General features: G+C 37.7%; 1 protein-coding gene across 2 annotated transcripts in view; it reads right to left on the bottom strand.

The window, feature by feature from the left end:
• The window catches only part of ADGRG6 (adhesion G protein-coupled receptor G6), a 113,655-nt gene that overhangs the window by 26,159 nt on the left and 63,941 nt on the right, over positions 1-23,555 (bottom strand). For both annotated transcript variants that reach the window (XM_074862697.1, XM_074862698.1), the window contains 9 exons: positions 21,462-21,547; positions 20,319-20,371; positions 20,173-20,226; positions 11,388-11,530; positions 10,566-10,680; positions 8,993-9,054; positions 7,308-7,515; positions 6,655-6,820; positions 3,244-3,384 (listed from right to left, as the gene is read on the bottom strand). In XM_074862697.1, the coding sequence (XP_074718798.1) occupies positions 3,244-3,384; positions 6,655-6,820; positions 7,308-7,515; positions 8,993-9,054; positions 10,566-10,680; positions 11,388-11,530; positions 20,173-20,226; positions 20,319-20,371; positions 21,462-21,547 (1,028 nt within the window). The remainder of the gene's footprint in view (positions 1-3,243; positions 3,385-6,654; positions 6,821-7,307; positions 7,516-8,992; positions 9,055-10,565; positions 10,681-11,387; positions 11,531-20,172; positions 20,227-20,318; positions 20,372-21,461; positions 21,548-23,555) is intronic.

Below are 23,555 nucleotides of genomic sequence, written 5' to 3'. Positions count from 1 at the left end.
GTCTAGAAAATCACTACAATTCACATATTTATCATACTTGCACATTATTTTCATGGCCTCAGAACTCATGAGGATGATCCTTCCAACCTAACTTTAGACATGTAAAAAGAAGATGTCTAGAACTGAAGTAGCAATTCTAGCGTTTCTTAATATAGTCAATGAAAGGAAACGGGCATATACAGGGCATAATCCATCTTATCTATTCTATACACCTAGGTTAAATACAGGTTGCCTAAAAATAAGTGTCCATTTTAGAGACTTTAGGTACCCTGCCTAGACTCCAGCTGCTACTACAGAAGATCTCACATCTCTTACATCTGACACAGAGGTGACATCAATTGTCACATCTGTTGGCCAGTACTACCTTTGTACCTTGGGGTGTCTCAAATTGCACTATGGTCCTTTCACAGAATTGTCTAGGTTGGAAAACACCTTGAAGATCATCCAGTCCAACGCTTGACCTAACACTGACAGTTCCCAACTACACCATATCCCTAAGCTCTGTCAACCCTACTCTTAAACACCTCCAGGGATGGGGACTCCACCACCTCCCTGGGCAGCCCATTCCAATGCCTAACCACCCGTTCTGTAAAGAAATGCTTCCTAACATGTAGTCTAAACCTTCCCTGGTGCAACTTGAGGCCATTACCTCTTGTCCTATCACTTGTTACTTGGTTAAAGAGACTCGTCCCCAGCTCTCTGCAACCTCCTTTCAGGTAGCTGTAGAGGGCGATGAGGTCTCCCCTCAGCCTCCTCCTCTCCAGACTAAACAACCGCAGTTCCCTCAGCCGCTCCTCTTACGACATGTGCTCCAGACCCTTCACCAGCTTCGTTGCCCTTCTTTGGACACGCTCGAGTAATTCAATGTGCTTTTTGTAGTGAGGGGCCCAAAACTGAAAACAGTAATCGAGGTGCGGCCTCACCAGCGCCGAGTACAGGGGTAAGATCACTTTCCTGTCCCTGCTGGCCACGCTATTTCTGATGCAAGCCAGGATACCATTGGCCTTCTTGGCCACCTGGGCACACTGCTGGCTCATGTTCAGCCGGCTGTCAATCAGCACCCCCAGGTCCCTCTCTGACTGGCAGCTCTCCAGCCACTCCTCCCCAAGCCTGTAGCGCTGTTGGGGGTTGTTGTGGCCCAAGTGCAGCACCTGGCATTTGGCCTTATTGAAACTCCTACAGTTGGCCTTAGCCCATCACTCCAGCCTGTCCAGATCTCTCTGCAGAGCCTCCCTACCCTCGAGCAGACCAACACTCCCACCCAACTTGGTGTCGTCTGCAAACTTACTGATGGTGCATTCGATCCCCTCGTCTAGATCATCAATAAAGATGTTAAACAGGAGTGGCCCCAAAACCGAGCCCTGGGGGATACCACTCGTGACTGGCCGCCAACCGGATTTAACTCCGTCTTTGGGGAACTGGAGCCTAGTCTTGCACTAGGATCAGATATGTTACATCTCAACGATGTCCATTCTTTTCCTGACTGGCTTTGAAAGCAACTTATGGACAACAGTTCAGGCATAGGTATGTACATTGAACACACCTGCCTTTGGTGAGATGAATCCCACCCTGAATAGCTTACATCACTTTTTCTTATAGTCTTCTAAGTAATGTAATCATCCAATTTTAATGAATGACACGGTAAAACCTACTAGCATTCTCTCAGTTGCACTAAAAAAAACCCCTCCAGTGCTATAAAGTATGATGTTTCACTGTTATGTTGAATGCTTATAAGAAATACAGCTAATAGCATTGGGGTTTATCTTTGTAATTGCAATTGGAATAAATATATTTATGAAATACTTTTATACTAATGGATAAAGTTATTGGGTTTGAGATGGCATGTGTAACGATTTATTTTTAGGCTTTATTGTTAGCCTTTATTTATTTTAGACTTACTTTATTTTTAGACTTACTAGAATGTGAGTTTTACACATCTTTAATTAATTGTGTTGAACATGTCACCCACGAATAGTTTGAAAAACACACAAAAAAATGGAAGGAATTTTAGGTGCAAATTTAGATGCAAATTCTCCTGGTTTTGCTTTTCAATGACTTATTAAGTATCCCTTAGAAACACATTATAGCACCATTAAAGGATGCATTCTGACTTTATTTGATTTTATGCCATTATGACAAGCCTACATCTGTATTCTTCTGGTTTCTTTATTAAATATATCCATCCTGTTTTTCTCAAAAGCAGGCTTAAAATGAATACTATTTTAAATAGTTAAAGATACTTTGGGCTATTTTTCAGAAGGCAACTGAGGGTCATGGGTATTTTCTTGCCTAGATTATCTGAAGAATCTGGATACACTGCCAATAAAAACGGTAATATAGGGACAATACAATACTACAGAGTTCTGCGGATGCACAAGAGCCAAAGGTCACCTGAAATACTAATGGGAAAACAAACTCAAGTCTTCTGAGGCTCAGTCTACAGTTCACTACAAAATGTTTCCTTCTTAATTAACTCACTTTTTTTCAAAATAGGTATGGTTTTGGTTGTTTTTTCCAAGCTGTGAAATCTTTCTAATTTTTTTGGAACCTACCATGCAGGAACTATTTATAATTACCATGTGATGGAACCCAAAGGAGAAAAAATCAAATCTACCTGAGTCCCTTTAGTTTTCAGGTACAAGCATTGTTGTCCTTATTCCATATTAGAATACGGTATGCTTATGAGAACACAGAGATGAAAAGAAGAATAGTATGTGCAGAAACAAATGTTCTCTGGCTGATGACCATCAGACCAGAGTTTCCAACTGAATATAAGTAGGCAGCTGGATATGAGTGCCAACCAACTCTTTTAAGGAAAAGAGAAAGAATATATACATACTTGGCAGTGTTATAGGCCAAATTCCCTTTTGATAGAAAAGAACCTGACTCCACTGAACATTAAGGACCTATAGTTATGCATTTTAACAGGAGTTATGCCCTTGAAGAAGCCTTGCTACTTTACTCTGATTATAAGCAGCTGGGATACAGTTTTCCATAGATTATCCTGAGAAAAAATTTGTCTCACGTGACAGGAATTTGCAGTCAAATCACTGACTTTAATTCAACTTGGGCACTTCAACTATTTTGTCTGAACATAACACTGTCTCTAGTGTCTACATCTGCTATCACCTTCCTTTTCCTATAACTCACGAGGTACTGTGAAATGATTACACTACAGGAAACTTTTAGCAGCTGGCTTTGATTCACCCTAACTGAAATTACTTCAAACACATTAAAGTTTACCTGAAAAAGACCGTTTTTATTGAAGAAAGTAAATTGAGCCCTGGATATAACTTCAAACTCATCTTGACTTAAATTCTTCAGTAAACTTGGTGGCAGAACAACAGAAGCGAAGGCATTTGTCTGATCCTTGTCAAAATCTATCTGTGAAATAAAACCAACAGAAGAACATGTTCAAACAAAACCAAACCATCCATTGTCCACAACTGCGTTCACACCCTTACACAAACATATCTAAACATGGGACTAGAACCAATCAACACTAATATGACCTGTACCTATGTAAAAGTTGATGCAATAAATAAAAAAAAAAGGCTTAGGAGGTTTTGCCACCCTTCCAGCATGAGATCAGCCTTTTGCTACAAAAAGGTATTAGATAAAACAAACAAACAAACTCCTCCACTGCTATAATGATAATTTGGAAATAATGAAATGGAAATAATGGCAGTCATAGTAATTTTCAGTAACCTTCAAGATACTTTTCCTCATACCAGACAATGTTAAGAACTGAAAAATACGCTCTGAATCCTTCTTTCTTGAATTGTATTATTTGGCTTGATCTACACATCTAATTCTCTTATGAGCTTTTCTAGTTTCTCTGTTACAGAAGAGAGATTTAAAAATGATTAGTGTCACCTCTCTGTACTTATCATGCTAAATAGCACAAAAAAGACACTTTCTGCCATCAATAGAAGCTTAATCTATACTGTCAATGTGTCAAACAGCTGAAAGCCCTCTATGGCACTGGGATGTAACAAATGAGCAGGAAATAAATGAGGATGAAAACATGCATTTCATTAGCTACCAGGCAGCAATTCTATGATCGCATGCTCTCCCACCATGGCATACTGAAAGTGTGCCACCCTACCCATCAAAGGAAGGGGAGCAAATCATCTCACAGTGGCTCTATAGTAAAAGCATTTAAGAATTTTACTGTGAGATAAGGAAACTCACACTCCTGGCTTTTCCAGAGGCAACTTGGTCATGTATTTATGCCTCTCATGATCAGTCGCATGATTCTGAAAGCACCATTAGCTAATAGAAAGTTAAAAGCCATAGGCTACTGATAGATTTATTTAATTTCTAAATTTTCACTGATTTACTGTGAATAACAGGCACCCTTGGAAATTAGTAAGCAGTGGTTCATAAATATCTCCTGACAGGGCTAAATGCAGTTGAATAAAAGGTTTCCAAAGGATAATTCTGCCACATTAAACAGAAAGCGCGAGCATTATAAAGACATCCCATTACTATTGTCTGCAAATAGAGTGGAAGAGGCTTCTATAAAGAAGTATGGATATATTACAGGAACAATTTAATAATATGAATCACCAAAACCTAACTTAGTGAAAGGTTTGGCAAGAAACAAAGACACAGGGGACTGAAATAGAATCTTTCCACATTGCCACGGATACATTTGCTTGATATGTACTTTAAGAAAAAAATATGAAATAAAATCTGGAAACATTCTGACATACAGCTTGAAGAGTTTAATGCTCCCTGATGAGCCTGGGATAGATCATCACATCATTGGTGAAAAACCTGGGCTTTCACAAGGGAATCTCCCTCCAGCAGGGATAGCAAGTATCTTTCCTGACAGACATGGAAAATATAAATGGTGACCACAGCTGCTGCAGACTTTTCTGGTAGGAAGGATGCTAAGAATTCTCAATCAGCTGTTGGAAATGTGAAAGTCTGAGAATAAACTCATGTTCCAATAGGAACATTATAAATAATTTGACGGAGTTTGGATTTTATGATTATTTAGACAGTGCTATAACAAATGATTCCAGAGCAAGAAAATTCCTGGATGTCCTCAAGCCACAGATGGTAATTCTTATTATACATGCGAACATCCCAAACCTGGCTTCAGAATTTTTCCTTTCCTCTTTCCATAAATACAGGATGAAATCTGGAGGAGAGATGTTCCTTTGATAACAATCAAAGAACAATCAGCTCTTGAGTTTCACTAATAAGAGAGCTAAACAAAAGTAGATTTACAATCATCAAAAATTTCTAATAAAGTTCATTCAAAGAAATTTTAGCCAAAATGTCTATGAATATAGATATGTGAAAACTCAATTACATTAAATCAATTTGTATCTATTTAAACCAGCATTTGAGTTTTGATCCAAAGTCTATATACACAGCATGTAAAAGGCCTGCAGCCTATTATATTACTACTACTTTCTCTAGCACTGTCTTCATTGCTGTTTTTGATTTTTACAGTATATAGTACTTTATAAAATGATCTGACATTTATTAGGATTGTTGTCTTGACAATTTGCAGCAGGAATTAATTTGGTTCCATAAGATGCTTCTACTCTAGTGATTAGTCTTTAACTGCTTTCATAATGCCACGTTTTGTTTGAATTCACTTTTGGTTCCTGTGGCTCAAATGAGAGTAGATTTTTTTCATTTTTCTGTTGAGTCTTTTCTGTGTGTTTCTCCCAGTAAGGCTCACTGTATTTGAATGTTTAGACTCCCAGGAAACTGAGATTACATTACCTTTGTCACAGACTTCTTATATAACTGTGAAAAAAAAAATACATTGCACTACATTTTTAAAAGCATTTAGGTGCCATAAGATGCATACAGGCATATAGTGAAATTTAATAAGTCTGGGCACCTCATTGCTACTGATTTGAAGAAAACCTATGGAAAATCCCAATAGGTGCTCATGTGCATCTCAAATGCTATTTCATAGCTTTGACATGTTTGAGCTTTTCTATTTGTGAAAAAAGAAGAAAAAAAATTTTGAGGTGATGACAAGTATCTTAACTGTAGCAGACTGTCTAGATACTGTAGCACTGGAGATCACTCTGCATTTTGAATGATATGTTTCTCCTTTATTTTTCATGTCTAGGCTAATCAACCTCCACATGAATGTCTTGAACTGCCTTGCACATCCCAAACAGCACAAGCTCATCAACCTATGTGTGGACAACTGGATCAGCCTTAGGTGTCAGAAGCAGGTGTTTAAACTATACTGGAAGGTTGAAGACCTACTGTATCTGCAGAAATCTACATGTAGATGCCTACATTTAGATGTCTTATTCTAAAGCTGAAGTGCACCAATGGAGTTGTTAGCTAGTGTACGATGGGTAATACAGCAGACTGTTAAAGACTATTTTCCCTTTTCATTAGTAAAAAAAAAAAAAAAAAACTAAAAAGATAAAGTCTGGTCTGGATTTGTTAGCAAATTACTTTTCATCTGTATGGAACATGTGAGTTTATCTGGGTTTCCTGTCACTCAAGGAAATACTACATTAATCAGTTTGGATGATTGCAGGAAAAAGGAAGTAGAAAGTAGGGGGAGAATTGGGAGTTGTAAGTGGTTTTATAGGAACCACAGTAAACACACTTGGAACAACAGGCACATTTCACGTTCAAATACAACTGCTTGTTCCATACCTGGAAATCAGATGCATTATTCTGTGGACTGACACTGAAAGAACCACCTTTGAATGAAGTTGAGTTTATAGAAGACACTCCAAGTGCGAGGTTTCGTGTTGAAATACTCATGGATGGTCCAGTGAACTGGATCTTTAAAGCCAAGGCATCAATAGTTTTTAGAGCTCTAAAAACAGAAACAAATTATTCTAAAAACTGAATACAGAAAAAAACTCAACTGTGCTCTGCATGCTCTCCACATTTAAGACGATCCTCTTATTATTGACTATGTTTCTGTTACCCATCTGTGTACTCACAAGGAGAATGTCAGGCTGTAAATTTATGCATCTCTGTTGAAAACAAAAGCTTTCGATTGACAGAAACTATCTGACTACATATCACTGGTCCTGAAAGAATTTTCCAACAATACTTAGACCTGTGCCACATTATGTATCAGGAGACTTATCTTCCATACAAATACTTTATCTTTGTCATGCACATAAATTTTAGTACAAGAAGAAATATCTGTATATCTAATTTGGAAAATTATTTTTGATGAAAATCAGAAAAGCTTGATTTTTGTACTGCAATTGTTTGTCTATATATGGAAGGATGAACCTTTCCAACCTTGCAGGTTGCTCTCAAATGCTTGTCTCAAATGCAGAAATACTTACTCTGAAGATGATGCTGCCAATACACTGTCTGAACTGGTTAGAATATTGGAAAAAATTGTCACCACAGTAGAACCCAGAGATTCATCAATTTCTTCATCATTCACAATTTTTTTGAGCTTTTGCACAACATCATTTACTTTGTCTGAGGTTAGTTGCTGCCCTTCACCAGTGAGATTCAGAAGCTGATTGGCTATATCAGCTGCGTTTTCTGTAAGTATACATGTAAAAAGAAGTAAAAAGAGAAAATAATGCATACCAGTCCTGAAGTAATTCAGAAATACAAATTTTTATCCTCATTGTCGAAAGCTAGAGCATGTTCTGTGGTACATGTAATGAACATAGATTTTATAATTTTATTGAATTTATAATTGCATGAAAAAGTATATAGAATCTGCTGATTATTATATACTGTTCTCATTGGCCATGTTTTTATTTTTCTTAATTTGACTGGAGTTTGTAAATAAGAACTATTATTGAAAGGGCTGATTGAAAGAGAAGAAGGGGAAATAAGGAATAAAAGGTGTATTTTATCTTTTTTTTTTTTCTTTCCTTATGCTATCCTTTCTTCACTCTTGAAGTGAAAAAAATGCATCCCAAGTCACTATTACTGACAAAGTATCCACTCTTTTAAGCTCTGGGGAGAAAGTCTGACCGCACTGCAAATGTTTCAGTTCCTTCAGAGGATTGTACTCTTACTCAGAGGGTTGGCAAGCTCAACACACAAGCAAGTTTCATGAGAAGAATCTTCCTGGTAATAAAGTTTGATAGCATGTCCAATGGCACAAGATTAGTGTAAATCACATGTTAAACTGTAAGTTTGATGCCACCTGGATAGAAAACTAATGCAAACACTAACATTTTACAATATCAAAATATTTGAGAGTTTTTGGAATTCGCAAATAAGATTCTGAAAGATCAGCCTTCTTTAGTGTGCAATTGGCTGTGGTTTTTTAATATTGTGTTTTATAATATACCTTTTGCTACATTTACTATAGAATGTTCATTTTACATGAAACGATGTTTTCATATAGCCTGACTGCAAGTCCTCAGTGAATGAATTTACGTAGCCAGGCTCTCTAGGACCCCTTTATCAGCAGAGAAAGAAAAAGAGGCTTCTCCAAGAAAGCAATTCAGAACAGGAGCTTACTGTAGGTGCTCTGAATTACTTATGAGAGTATCATTCTCTTCACTAGCTCTGGCACTAAAAAAAAGGGGTCATAAAATGTTTGTCTATTTATTTTATTGCTCCTTTAAGGCCAGAATGACATCAAGGGGCATTTTGCAAACAGAATAAATCTGAAAATGTCTGATCGTAAGCCCAGTGAAGAGAGTGGGAGTCTTTCCACTGGCACCTACAGGCGTTGGAAACATTTAAAAATTTGTCTGAACCTGAATATCAAACTAAGGCAAGCTACCACCTGCCCCTATTCTTGCTTAAATTACCTGAAGAGTTTGATTTATTTCATTAATTGGTATCCAGAACTTTTCATGGGTGGGCTGAATTCAACTTGGTGCACTTCCCCAGAGTTTCAATATTTACTTTGCAGTGATTTTTTAGAAAGATTTTAAACAACTTAGCATAAAGGAGGAAGATATTCTTCCTTAAAGTAACTTCCTTATAGTAAGCAGTAATCAAAGTCTACAAAACTATTCCTTTAGCCAAAGGCCAACATAAATATACCCACCTGTGCAATTTCTAAGATCAGGCTGGCCCCAGTAAGATGTATAATTCTGCAGACCCAAATAGCTAAGGAGGAAAAATGACAAAATTCACATGAATACAACAGCAGAATTATGTAAATACCCAGATACGGCTCCAAAATTAAACACACTTTTTCCTCAGTTTTCTCATAGCTTGACAAAGGCAGGATGGAGAATGGGAAAAAGCTATCCTTTCACTCAGCGTGTGACAGAATAAAGTTACTCCACAGTTGATCACCTTTATTATAACAGCACACTGGCAGGTAACCTTCTACTGTGGGATGCACAGGACTAGAAGAGACCATTAGAAGAGCTTCTTCTCTCAAAATACACCCCACCTGCACTCCATATTGGAAAAAGCTAGTGGAGGCAGAGGCAAGGAGAGCATAGCACAGTGCAGAACACAGTAATTTTTTTTATCAGAAGTGCTGTACACGGACAATCAGTGGTATTGTGTAGTCCACAAATGAACAATAAAGATAAGCAATACTGGGGCAGAAAAGGCCAGAGGCCTTAATTTTTAATGATTCTGAGGCTCTGACATAAAAACAGTTTGACTTCTGCACTACTCACTCTACAACAAAAGTTGGTCAATCAGAATCCAGCAGTTCTTGTACAAGATTAAGAGGCTGAGGAAGTGAGTTAGTTAAATATAATGCTGGTTGCTTTCCTGTTTGGCACAGAACCTCAAAGCTGATTCATATCCATGTTGCCATATTGTTGTCAAAAACTAAAAGATCTGGTCTTCTCAGAACATGTTCCAGATGCAATGTGGGAAGATAAGACTACTATATTGCATTTAATGGTGATCATCCTAAATACTGAAGAAATTAATTAATGTTGCATCATCATAGCCATGTTCAAGGCACTCAAAAGAGATCAAAGCTGTATTGTTTTGCTAATATATCAAAGGAAGTAATAATATTTCCATTTCACAAATGGGAAATAGAGATACAGTGTCTAAATCTTTTGTAGATGTTCACAAAGAAAGCCTACATTAGGCAAAATTTATCCTAAACCTTAAAAACACAAGTTCAAATCTTTAAGCATAAAATTATCCCCACCTTCAATTATGACTAACTACTGGCAAAATGCTTGTTTCACAGAATTTCTTTTACTTTCTCTTAACGAGATGAGAGGTTCTGGATTAAACCAAATACATGTCTCATCTTCATAGATTTTTGTTGAGAATTTCTTATACAAGTCAGATAATAGTAGCGGAGTGGTAGCAAATATGAAACTTTGGTTTTAGTAACATAAACATCATGACTTGAAAAAAGCAGTTTCATTCTGTAAGAAGGTGCTATTTTTATAGTAATTTTGAACATGTATTAATTGTGGGCCTTGGTCAGGCCTACAGAAGTGGTAGATGAGCCTTTTCTTCTCACAAATGAAATACATACTCTTACTGCACACACACCACCTCTCATAATATAGAAATCATCTTCCTGAAATACGATACCAGTCAATGGCAACCACTATGGAGGATGCAGTTTAACTATACAACCAGACAGTTGCACTTAAAGCTCTGAGCTTCTCAAATATTTGAACACCTACCAGGTTCTTGATGCAGTCTGAACGGAGCTCCCATAGCATAATGTGAAGTTAGTCACAGTTGGTCTGGTATCTGGCCAAAAATAGTTTGGAGGGTTTTCTTCAGCTAAACATTTTTCTGTAAAAATACACCAGCGTTAATGGTAAATTTCTTCATTGAATCATCTTCCAGTTCTTGTTCTCAGTTCATCAACCAGTGTACAGCACAAAGCTGTCTTCAAATGAAATGCCTGGTTGTTATCTACAGAGCAGTGGTAACGGAGGGGTGCACAACAGGGGACAACATATACTGCTGGGGCTCAAGGGAAAGGATTGAACGTGCATGCTGCATCCACTTGTACTCCACCAGCCCCCACCTCCTCCCTCCCAAGGGAAGGGAAATCTCCAACTGGAAGAAGTTGAATGGGAAAAGATGAGAGCTATAAGGAGACTGATTAAGGGCAGCAGCTGGCAGGAGCACAAACAACAGGGTTGAGGAGTCGGGATGAGGGGCCTCAGAGGTCCAAAATGTCTCATTATAGCTCCAGCTGTAAATCATACTTCTTTATCCTCAAACTACCAGAGAAGCTGTCAGGAACTCTCCCAGCCTCTTTGATGCAGACAGCAAAACACTGACTAAAGCAATCTAGATAATGGTATTTGTATTAAAAGAGATATCTTGAGCACAGCTCTCTGAGATTAGTGGAACAATGAGGCTTAAATGGACAATTTAAAATCTGAGACAGTCATACCGTTTGGAAATGTGTGATTATTTTAACACAGAAGATGCTTATTTGTGGACAAGCAAACAAAATCTGTTGTGTAACAAAGCTGAAAAATACTTACCCACTGGATCAACACTCACAGTATGAAGCTTATATCCTCCTTCCATGGTCCCATTATTATTTATGAGCTTCTGTCGGATGTCTTCCTCTTCTAAATTGATGTTGTTGGTAGAATTATAAACTAGAAGAGCCAAAACCCCAAAACTGCAAGGAAAATTATCCGAGTGTTTGAGTCAGAACAGCAGAGGCCAAATGTGTGGAAATAAAAATATCTGACAAACTCTGGTTTTCTGAGTATGGAACAATGTCACCAAGACAATGTTGCTCATTATCTGTGAATTAGTTTTTTTGTAAATGATTATTTTTGTATATATAGGGCCACAACAAGGAAGTATGGTTGGGAAACTTCATCCTCTAGTCACCATTAAAGAAGCATCTCATCAAAAGAGCTAAGAAATGTTTTCAGAAGATTTAGATTATTTTAAAAGATATTAAAAGATGAAAGCATAAAGTTGTGAGTCCTAATTAAATTTAAAAGTCTGTTGGCTGACGGCTTAGGAACTTAAGAGCTGATTCATCTCACCTCACAAAACTTGTCAGGATGGGACAAGTCATTCTCCAGAGGGTCTATCTCTCCACTGACTACAGAGGAAGACTAGAAGATTAACAAAGAACAGATGCCTAACATTTAAATGTCTAAATTTTGATGGAGTGAAAAACACCCTGACACACTTCTGAAACTTGTAGTCCTAATTAGGAAAGTCTAGTTGCTCAGATGAGTAATTCAAGTTTGAGCAGTAATAGCTGTTTTGTACTGTAGCCCACTGCTACTTTCTTGGGCATAAGAAGTAGTTCAAAGTGCCCAAGTCTCTTTCCTGTGAGAGAAATAAAACAGTCCCCACCCTTGTCCAAAAACATAGCTTTTCTGGAAGGGAAATAATGAACAGAAAAGCAGTTCTAGCAGGACACAGGAAAGAAGCCCAGAGTGGAAGGCTCAGAAATTTCCTCCTGGGACACAGAAAACACACATTGGAGAAGAGAATATGTCGGTACCCAAGAGCATTGCTTGGCTCCGTCTAGTAGGAGGTGACGCCACCAAAGCATGGAACATTGGATCTCCATGGGAGCCAAAATGTGGAAAAAAGGAAAAAGCAAGCCTGCTTCAGGCTGTCTTCATCTTAGCCTTGCTCTTAGATACCCAGCACCCTGAATAAAGACAGACCTTTGCCGTGTGTGAGCAGTTCCTCGCAGCCTGGGAAGTGGCAGCACTGCCAGCACACATACAGTGAGCAGGGCACACACTGAACAGAGCTGCTTTCACCAGTGGCCCCCAGTGCAAGAAAGCAGCAGTGAGCTAAAGGGTCTTGCAGTCTACTTGAAGAAGTGTAGGAGAAAAAAATCTGTAAAGGCGCTGTATGGGAAAGGGCTAGTAGGGTTTTCAGGTACCCCTCCCTAGACAGACCAGGACTTCCATTCTCAAAAATCCTCCAGAAAGACATCCCCATGATAAGAGCTCAGAGTTGCACTTTCCAGAGATGCCTAGTCTGGTACAGTATAAAACTACAGGTTAGTGTACAGATGTTGCTCTTAGATGGCAGATTTAACCCTCTGAAAACTGAATGACTCCAACCACTAATTCTGAAGTACTCTCATCAGTGAAATGGCATTAAAAGAGCTGGCATTAGAAAACAACCTCTCAGTCTAGGAAAAAAAATTTAAAAAGAAAAGCGAAGCCTAAGCCTCATAAAAAAATCACAAATGTGAACTAAATACTCCACACATTTCATTGTTGCAGATGTAGAGAAATAAGTAAATAAATATACACAGTCACCGACTGGTGGGGGTTTTGGTTTTTTTTGTTGAACACCAGTACACTTTTCTTTTTTCTTGCCATATCCACTGTTCTACTGGTAACATGTTGCTGGAGAAGGAGATAAAAATGTGACTACCTGCTGGTTTGGCTTGTTTGTTCCCCAGTGGATGCATTTAAGCAGAGAAATTCCAGCTATCCCTGGCCAGGTCACTCCTGCCCTGCTCCCAGAGATACTGAGTTCCTCCTAACATTCCTATGGTCTCTGTGGAGTGTTTAACATATGGAAATAGCCTCAGTAGGGTGGATGTGTATTAGCAGGCTTTTGGTGTATACCTCAGATATATTAAGAGGCACAATTTTATTATGGCATTTATTTTTAGCAGAAGCATGGAAATTGCCTATGGGATTGCCAATTCCTTCAGCCCTCCAGTACTTCAGCCCCAGAGTCTCCTGGCACTTAACCATCTTTCCTAAAAGATTCTGGCTTCACTCATCTATTCCCTTCACTTCAGAAGAGGAAAACTTAATATACTGATGCGGCTCCCTACCTCAGCACTTTGGCTGAAAAACAGAAGTCATAAGTGAACAGTCACCAGCACTGCTATGCTTCCTATTGCAGGACTCCCAACTAATTAAAATGATATTTAGCACCCATAACATGCGGAGGGATAAAGGCAACAAAACAGAATGGATAATGATAGATGAGGTAGAACTGGTTACAGTTATCTTGAACAGTTATAAAGAAAAGAATTGATTACGAAGCACTGATAAAAATAATCTGTTAAACCACTTTGTTATTTGTTTTCTGAGAAACTCTTAGACCACAAGCCATGTATACTGTGTAACAAGAGTCTGTTCCATATTATGATGAAAACAATTTCTATAAACTTTTCAGAATGACTCATGCTAGCTTCCCAAAGTAAATAAATACCTTTTAACTTGACAGCTGACGCAATATGTGAAGCTGAGGGCTTCCTTCCACTTTTGTCACAGTCAGATCCCAGAGAGAAAACATTTTAATGGTGAAGAACAAAATTCTTGATTTGGGAAACAGTAGGCCTACACTCAAATAAATGGCAACACTGCCACGCTCTGCTGGTGTCACCAGATTTGCTACACCCAACTTTACATCTTCTATTGTGTGCCATATAAGAGCAGATAGATTCTCACAGCAGTAATCAATTGCAAATTACACATCACCTACAGTAACCTGTACTGCTAGTATTACTGCTGTCAATATCAAAAAAATGGACTGTGGTGTAGGTAAACACAGTGGGGATAAAGTATTTACGACTCTCTCCTCTCTGACTGAAATGGTGACAGCTGGAGGAAGCAGGAAAGCAGGGGAAGACCAGCGTCTATCCCACTTTCTCCTGGCCCGTTGAGCTAAGCTGGTTCAGAGAGAGGAGTCTCCAAAGCTACATCCTCATCAGAGGCACAGGAGGCGGTGGGGGCGCCTGTGCTGCCATGGTGCGTACCACAAAGCCAGCTTTCTTCTCCAGCAGCGTGACTCAGAGCTATTCCAGGACAGTGTGCCTACACACAGGCTGTGGTCTTGCTGCTACGCGATGCAAGGAGCCTGAAGGAAGGATTAACAAACCATGTGAACTGTGCAACACAGACTGTCTCATACCTGAAGATATGTGGTTGATAATTAGCAATGCATATTTCTCCTCTCATTTCAGTTGTACTAGACAGGCTGAACTAATACTGAATTACTGCAGTTGTCAACCTGTTTAACAAATCACTATTAATTTCTTTCGTAGTTAATGTACCTTGATTTAAAGTATATAAAGAATCATTTTTAAAGCATCTAAGTAATCAGGGAATCTAAATTTCCACTAAAAGTCACTGGGAATTTCATTCCTATCTATCCTGGCATATTTTAAAAATTTTAAGATGTCAGCATTAAATTCTTTACCAGTCTTGCTGTTATGTTGGCTTTGAAGATGTGTAGCTATAACTCAAGACTGGCAGCACAGGTAGGCCTACACAGTCACCTGTAAACACTACTAACTTCTTCACATTAACTGGAGAGACAAAAAAAGAGATGACTATTGCATAAGTCACTCAGTGAAGATGTAATACAAACAGCAGACAAAATGTTAGAAAACACACAGAATAAGACAGAAAGAAATATGAAAGTAGAGGGGAAATTAAAAGCATTCTGCAAAAGCATCTGAGTTGTGGACAAACTTTTACTTGAGGTGATTCTGACTGTGATACCATTAAAATGTTCAGAACAGAGAGAAAAAAATAGGACTGGGCATAATAGATACATTCAAAGTAATGCTAAGGATGAAGAGGTTCCCTTCTCAGCAGAAGGGGATGTTATAGAAAAACATAAAATCTGAGACTTCAGGACACAAATCTAAAAATTGCAGCTACTTTTTTGACTACTAAAAATAAAAGCATCCTAAACCTTCCTTTTAAGTTTAAAAAGTTGTTCAGCACTGGTCAAGACTGTCCCTTACGGCCTTCACTGAAGTCAGGGGTAGTAGAAGTTCGCCAGGACCAAGTTGTTCCTAAAACCTCACCAGTAGAAACCAGGAAAATTTTAAAAATAGGAATAGGCATCATAGATGTGTTCATTTATAATAAAAATAGCATTATTATTTCATAACAAATAATTTGAAGTAATCTACAAAGAATGAAAAAGCCTAATACTTTACTCGGTAAAGATTCTTAAGACTATAAACGCAAAATTACACTGTTCTGATGTTGCTAACTCCTGTCTAAAACTATTACACAATCTTATCAGCTTAAGTTTTATCCAAGTGCATTAAATTTTTCATTAAGCAACACAGCACCCAAGAACACAGCATGCAGCAGCCCGAATCTGCCTCACTGACACTGGTGGCAAAACTCCCACAGACTTCAAAAAAGCAGGACTAGGCATGGGCAGCTCTGATTTCCTGCTTTCCTCTTTATTTTCATTCCTAAGAGAAGGGATTTCTGTTTAAGTTTAGTGGTTTTTACACAGATTGCTACCACTGTGGTTTTTAATTTGGATGAGTTGTTTAACAGTACTAACGTTAATGTTGTTTCACATAGCAGAAGCAATTGAACACAGGAAATAGGCCAAAACTATGACAATCAAGTAGCAAAAGTTGGAGCAAACAATCTTATTTGTATGTTAAGAGGAGAAAAGGTTATGAATGAATTGGGGCCCAAATTCTCAAAATTGCTTGCAAAATAAAAGAAGAAAGGAGAAGCAGGGGAGCTGAGCTGCTTAATATAAAGACCAATTCTACTACTGAGGCAGCCCTATATAGTCATCTGAAAAGACCTACAATCCATAGGACTGTTCTGAGAAAAGCAGCAGCAGCAGTCATAGAAAGTTCTGACAAAGCTGCAGAGTCACAAAAGGCAAAGAATTAATGAAAGAAATGAAACACATTTATAGTTTATCTACATAAGATCCACAAATTGGCTTAATTTTCAAAAGTTAGTGCAAGATAAGGGGGGACAAAGAAACAGTTATGTCCATAGCCCATTCTGAACTCCTTTATTTTGAACAGCTGCTCTCTCATTAAGAGACAGAAACAGTATGACCAGAGGAAAAAATTAAACACAGACATAAAGTCAAGTATAGCTGTGATAAAATTCTGTCTATTAAAGTAGTTAATAATCTACCAAAGTGTTAGCTTGGTATACTGCTGTCACCCAGAGATCTCATGGTATTAAAGGTGCTGATAATAATATGCACTTTTGGACTTGGTACTCTGTCTCTCATCACCATGTACATAAACGCATAATAAGCACACTGTACTTTGGATTTCTGCAGCTCGTAGAACACAGCAATGAAAGAGTGACAATCCACATCCATATTTTTGTTTTGTTTTGCTCTTCTCCAGAATGTAGTACAGTTTAAAATATTTATTTGGAAAACACCTATTTTTAACGTACCAAAAAAAGACGGCTTCCTACCTCCCACTTCCAGCTTTTATTTCTTCTCTGAATCATTCTCCCTAACAATTCTTCCTCTTTCACTTGCAAGAAGACTAGGTGGGGAGATGAATAACATAAATTCCTTCATAAGGTAGCAGTGTGGCAAGTAAGGGTTGAAGCAAAGCAAAATGCATAGAAAACGCTGGGAAAGGTAGTTTTGCTGTTCTTTTTTTTTTTTTTTTTACTGTTGCATAAAATACTAATCCAAAAGGTAAGGGAAAAAGATGTGATCTGAATGATAAGAATATGAACTCATGTAACGAGAGAGGAAACTTCTCAAAGAGCAATTTAAAGAATTATGATACTGCCCTAGAAATAAGAAGGCTATGGTCCAGTGGAAAATTCAGAAAAGAGAGATAAGGTTTAATGAGTTAGACTAACATGTCCACTTCTGTAAAAGACAAAGTTAAGGCCATGATACGTACGGGTTAGGTCTTAAATTTTAACTGTGGAGTGAAATTCTGTTCAGATGAACATGAAGGTAAATGGAATAAGTACTTAAAAACAAAGGGAAGTAGTGGAATGTCTAAAACTGCAAGAGACTTATTCTTGACTACCCAAAATGGAGAAATAAGAAAATCTTTGGACAACTAGTCAAAGAAATAATTTATGGGAATATTTAACTAATAAGAACTGTATGAAATCACACTGTGAGCAAGTTACATACAAGAATTCAGCCATAACATTTCAGCGCATCACCTGAGTAGTGAGAAATTAACATTACTTCCATCAGGGATTAAAAACTTCCAACCTGTAACCTGCTAATTTTTTATATCCCAAAATGTTATTCTGGTGTCTTGTAGGACTTCCTTAGAATCCTACCCAGGACAAATCCAAGAAAGTGGAAAACCTAATGAAGTATCTTGAAAACAATGATTGGGCAATAGTAGGAAAAAAAGTTTGCTTTTTGGATCTTCAGAAATTCAAGAGATTTCTTCCTCGCAAAATCTAGAAACAGCTGTGTGAACCTCAAAGAACTGGAAACCTGGTGACTATACCCAGGAACAGTGAAGACCACTGAGAAGCTGATACTTCTTTTGTTTCAGAAAGGAAGCAATGTACAACAATAGACATATATTCAGAAGACCTAAAGGCGGGAGGACAACAACTTTTCACAAAGTTTCTCCTATAAGAGGTAAATGATGCATGATAACATACGCAAGACTTGAAAAACACATGAAAAAATGGCAAAAAATCCTGCATATATGTATTTCTATATATGTATATGCACAATGTGTAAAAAGTGTTATTTTTGTTAGTCATATATCAAGCAGCTCAATTAAATTTTTAATTATCCCTGTGTTACCCCAATTGTGTTGCTAGGTTGGGCAGAAACTTGACTCCTCTTTTTTTTTTTTATTTTCTAAGAAAACATGAACAGCATAACGATCCTGATTATTTGGAGAACAGTAACATTTTGTGTGACACGATTAGCATTTATACTAAATTATTCAGAATGATGACAAAATGCCATTTGGCCTTGACACAAAGTGCACTAGAGCCCATGAAAAGACTAGTTTCTCAATAGACCAGGCCTCCCTTGAAAAACTTTATAATGTATTATGAACATGCAATTCCATTGCCTCTGAAATTATATATGATGAACAAAGTAAATAGGAATGGGGTTAATTTCCCATAACAGTGATACATTATCAGAAGTAATTTAGTGCCACATTCACTGTATGTCAGAAAGGAAAGGGAAAAGGAAAGGGAAAGAGAAAAGGAAAGGGAATTATTAGAATAATTTCTCTCTCTTCACCTCCTTTTTTATATAGACCAGGAAGCAGAAACAAAATGCAGAGGACAGGATGGTGGGAAGGTCAGACAAGAAGAAATCAGGTGTGCATACGGGAGAACAGATGCTTACAAGCTGGGCTCCTAGCCTCGTAAAAGATGCAGGAGTAAGGATGGGGAAAGGTTTACATTCCTCAGCAGTCTTGGATTTTTGGTAAGACCTGAGGCATGGTCTCCACTTAAAAGGTTTTGTTGGCATAACGGTATCATTTAGAAGTGTGAAAAAAAATCCCACCCACATCACTACACCCTACTGTAAATGTAGGTCAAGCAGCAAAATAGCCCATTCAGAGACTGGGTTTACACTACACCAGTTAAATGGTTTTGCCAATAAAAGCTGTCTTTCTGCTGTGGGTGTGGGTGTGTTGGAAGGAGATAGTACCTTCTACAAATCCTTTCACATCTAGGTAAACTCTGTAGAAAAGTGGAAACATCAGTACCTACTTCCTGATGGTAAACTGGGAATACTGGGCTATCTCTGAAATTAAAAAGCCCGGCTGTTATCACAGCAGTTTTTAAAAGTCAGCAGTTAAAAGTCCTTTCCTTTGGGACTTTTGCCTACACAGCAAACAGATATATCCCATACCCACTTGTTGTCCTATGCTTTGTTTTCCTCTCCTTAATTTGGTCCTAAGATTCACTCCCTCCCCATATATCCCTTAGAAATCAGGCTGCTGCTTTCAAAGAAATCCCCTGAGGCCCAATTTTCAGGGGGTGTGACCCATCTAACTTTCTTTGGCTGCTTTTGAGGCTGTCCCAGCACTAGTGCCTCCAAGCCCAGCAGAAGTCAGGAAATGAGAGCATATGGTAAATAGTTTAACTCACACTAGTTTGGCTTTCAATTCTAGCATGATTTTTCAGTGTTTTGCAGTTTTGCATCTAGTAAGATGTCTGTTAACTCAAAAGGCTCTGGTTCAAGAGAATAAATGCAGTGACAGTGGATAGATACCAGTGTACCAAAGCTTGTTGCTACAGAAAGCTGGGTGTGCCATATAATGTATATATGATATGTCTATTCAGTTCTGTGACAGATGAAACCTGAGCTCTGAAGAAAGGATCTGTTAAGGTTTAAAGCTCAGCAGGTTTAAACCAAACTAAACACGATAACCAGTATTAGATTTCTGAGCACATCCAGAGCACTCAGCTCACCAGCAGTCATATATTACAGACTGGCAGCATATGCCCAATAATAGACAATGAATCCAGTAACAGACAGTAAAGCCTGTTGTAAAGCCACTTGTAATAGCAGCTGTTGACTCTATCAAGAAAATGTCTTTTAAAATGTTACCTTTTAATACTTCTTTTTTCTCTTACTCCCGCTTTCACGGAGCCAGGGTGGATACTATAAAAACAAAACAAAACAAAACAAAAATTAATTAGGGTGAGTTAATTCTCAAAAGGAATACAGCATAAACATCTTCCCCCTTCATTTACCTGATATTGACCACATACACAGTGTAATTCCAGTTCTGGAAAGTACGGTTTAGCTGAAAAACAGGAAGACATTGATGACATGAATGGTGAGATGTTAATGAGGCTCTTTGTTGCTTAATACAGAGTTAGAATTTCACCCTTCTCCCCCTTGAGAAATCCCCTTCAGTTTTTCAAGGCAAAGAGGACATTCTCCCATTTCAGTGAGGTGATTGTTATATTAGATGTACAACTGGTAGTGAGAGATGTGGGCTTTTTTACTGACAGAAGAATTTCTATAAGGTCATGACACACTGAATAGGTGAGTGCACAGGATGCTGAACTTTTCCTTTTCTCCCTCTCCTCCTCATCTTAAATTCTCAGAAACACTTTGATTAGAAAAGATTTACTCACAAAAACTACAGGGTCAATTTTCACCTAAAAGTCTACAACCTTTTGATGTCTACAACCTGATGATCTTTTTTTCAGACTTTTGTACTATTTATTCTGAGTGGGCAATGGCTGCTCAGTTTTCCCCTGGGAGACACTTTTGCATACTCTGCTAGGGCCAAGTGACACCCTTCTAGATTCTTTGGCTCACACACCTACGTACTTTGCCTGGCTACTGCTGCTAAGAGAACAACCCTGGCAGGTGTGGATGGCTACATTTCTGGTTTGTAGATGATTACAGGTGTTTTTGAAAGCTGAAAGCCTCCAGGTTTATTGAAAAAAAAAAAAAAAAGAATAATTGCCATCCATTTATGGCATCATATTTTCATGTAAGTAGCTGGTATAAAGACTACTTACAGATTGTGTGAGTGCCACTATGTGAACTGTCAAAAAGGACAAAGAATACCTGTGTTCAGACAGGAGTAACTTTCAGAGGCAGGAACTTCAGGAATCCCCCACCCAGAGGGCCCAGAAAGGAGCTCATGTCTGCTAAAATGGTCTGAAAAACCAGGGGCTACTAAAAACCCCAATAACTGACCCATGGTGAAAGACTTCTTAAGTAGAGAATACTAAGGTAAATTGGAGAAGTGTATTGCCTCACACAAATGAACACTGCCTGTTTTTTTTTTTTTTTATTTCTATCACAATATAACTTCAAAACCACATTAATATTAATATTCATATAGGTAATCACACAGGAAAGAAGATTTAACTTACCCATTCTGCAACCACATCATGTACTTTCGATACTGAGTTGGAGTTGGAACTAAAGACTGTTATAGATATTCTGTAGAATAGCCCACCTGTCCATTAAAAACAGCATTATAATGTTAGAAACTGAGCAAATTTACCTTTTTAATAAAGAGACTTTAGTTTCATGATGAATATGAAGATTGGGTTGAGCCCCAGATACAAGGATTCCTCAAGCTCTTGTTGGCATTATACAAGTTTGGAGTGAACAAGCCCTGCAAGCTTGGGCCCATTTTCACTAGTCCTGTTGAATTAGAGAAGAATCCCACCCCCCTCCATATTTTTAGAGACAACTGAAATGTGACACAAAAACTCACAAACAATGTATGTATAAGTAGTATTTTGCATATGCCTTTAATGTGGTGTGTAAAAGTAAGATCACAAAAGTGTCATGATTTTAAAAAATACTCGTAATTACTGAAGTCTGCAACACAGATAAATTCTGTTCTCAGTCATATTGCTATAATCCAGAACTCAACCACTGCAGGTTAGACTTAAAACTTTATGAGCGCACACAAAGCTCATCAATTGAAAGTAACAAGATAACTGGGGACAGAACTAGGTGGGAGAAGGGATATTCAGTTCTTATTTTCACTGCACAGTCTTTGCTCTCAGGCCTGGCGATGGCCAGAGAGTAGAAAAACCCACACTAGCTTTACAAAACTGGCAGCTGAACAAACCATCTTTCAGTCACAAAATGTGTAACACTTGGCTTGGAGCAATTTTATATTCTGTAAAATTGTTTTGAAATGGTACTGGGTAAATATAAATGGTCTTTAAGTTCATGAGTAGGCAGCATTACAAGATTTCACATCTAATAAATAACAGCAAATCACCTCATAGCTATGCTCTGTGTTAAAAGTCTATACTTTTCACAAGTCAAATTTTCTTCATTAAGACACTAAAAATTCTGTACACTCTAGTTCAATAAAATTTCCCAGGATGTGGGGGAGGTTTAAGAGCTTCTGGATCAATTCACTTGCATGTATGTGCACATGTGGCATTGCTTTGTTTAGGGCTGTTACCAAATGAAGCTGTGGGTCTTGATCACAGATACATCTATTTATGTAAATCTTACAGAGACACTACGTAGAACAGAACAGGACATGACAACAATTACACAGAAATGCCTTTCTGTGTCTGGATGTAGAGGAACTGCTCTATCTTTCTGTGTCTAAATAAAAGACCTTTTATTGCAGGTGGAAGAAATTTCATCATTTTACAATTTCATAGATAACAATTTTACAGGAGCTTGAAATAAAAGTGTTTGGAAAAAAATCTGAAGTCAGTATATTCCAATTTAATTGGTTACTATCCTATTCATGAGCTGGCTTGAGTATTGTTCTTTCTTTTCATTATAGAATTGATCATATGATCAGTGAGACTAATATGAAAATTCCTCTGTGATAAAATAGTAAAGAAACAATTTCTTGCAGAAAGATGGTTTGCCAGTTACCTTCTTTGGTAAGCTATGATTAAATTTTAGAGATGAGTAGAATGAAATTGCTTGCTTTTTGATTTATTGTCTTTTTTTCCTCCCTTAACTCAGCAGACACACAAATTTAGTGTGCAGTTTAATCTGAAAATGTATTTTAGTTTGTTATTATTACTGTGATAGTTTCAAATAAAATAGAGAAAAAAGTCTTTGGAAGTAGAAAATTAGACTGGCCAAGTTGAAACCACTTGCAAGACCTGGATCTCATTTATATGTATATATCTCTGTATATACATATATTCAATTTTATATGTATAATGTACCTTTTATATGTGCTATGCAGATACACACATACAGAAAGTGTGCATTATATATATTCTCACACATTCATGTATAATCATATATATAATTATATCATTATTTATATAATTATGTATATGGACAAAATCACCTTAATATAGGAATATGCAAAGTATTTTAAAAATCAAACTAGTAACTACAAACTAGTCAACAGCTTCAAGATCTCCACCAGATGGTGACCCAAAGCATGTTTTAATGAAGCAAAAAAGAACAAGAACAAAGAACTAATCTACGTTTTTAAACACTCTCAGGAGACTGCAGTGGCT

This window comes from Strix uralensis, chromosome 3 (assembly GCF_047716275.1).
Source record: "Strix uralensis isolate ZFMK-TIS-50842 chromosome 3, bStrUra1, whole genome shotgun sequence".
Lineage (NCBI taxonomy): Eukaryota > Metazoa > Chordata > Aves > Strigiformes > Strigidae > Strix > Strix uralensis.
This window is presented reverse-complemented; position numbering and strand designations above follow the sequence as displayed.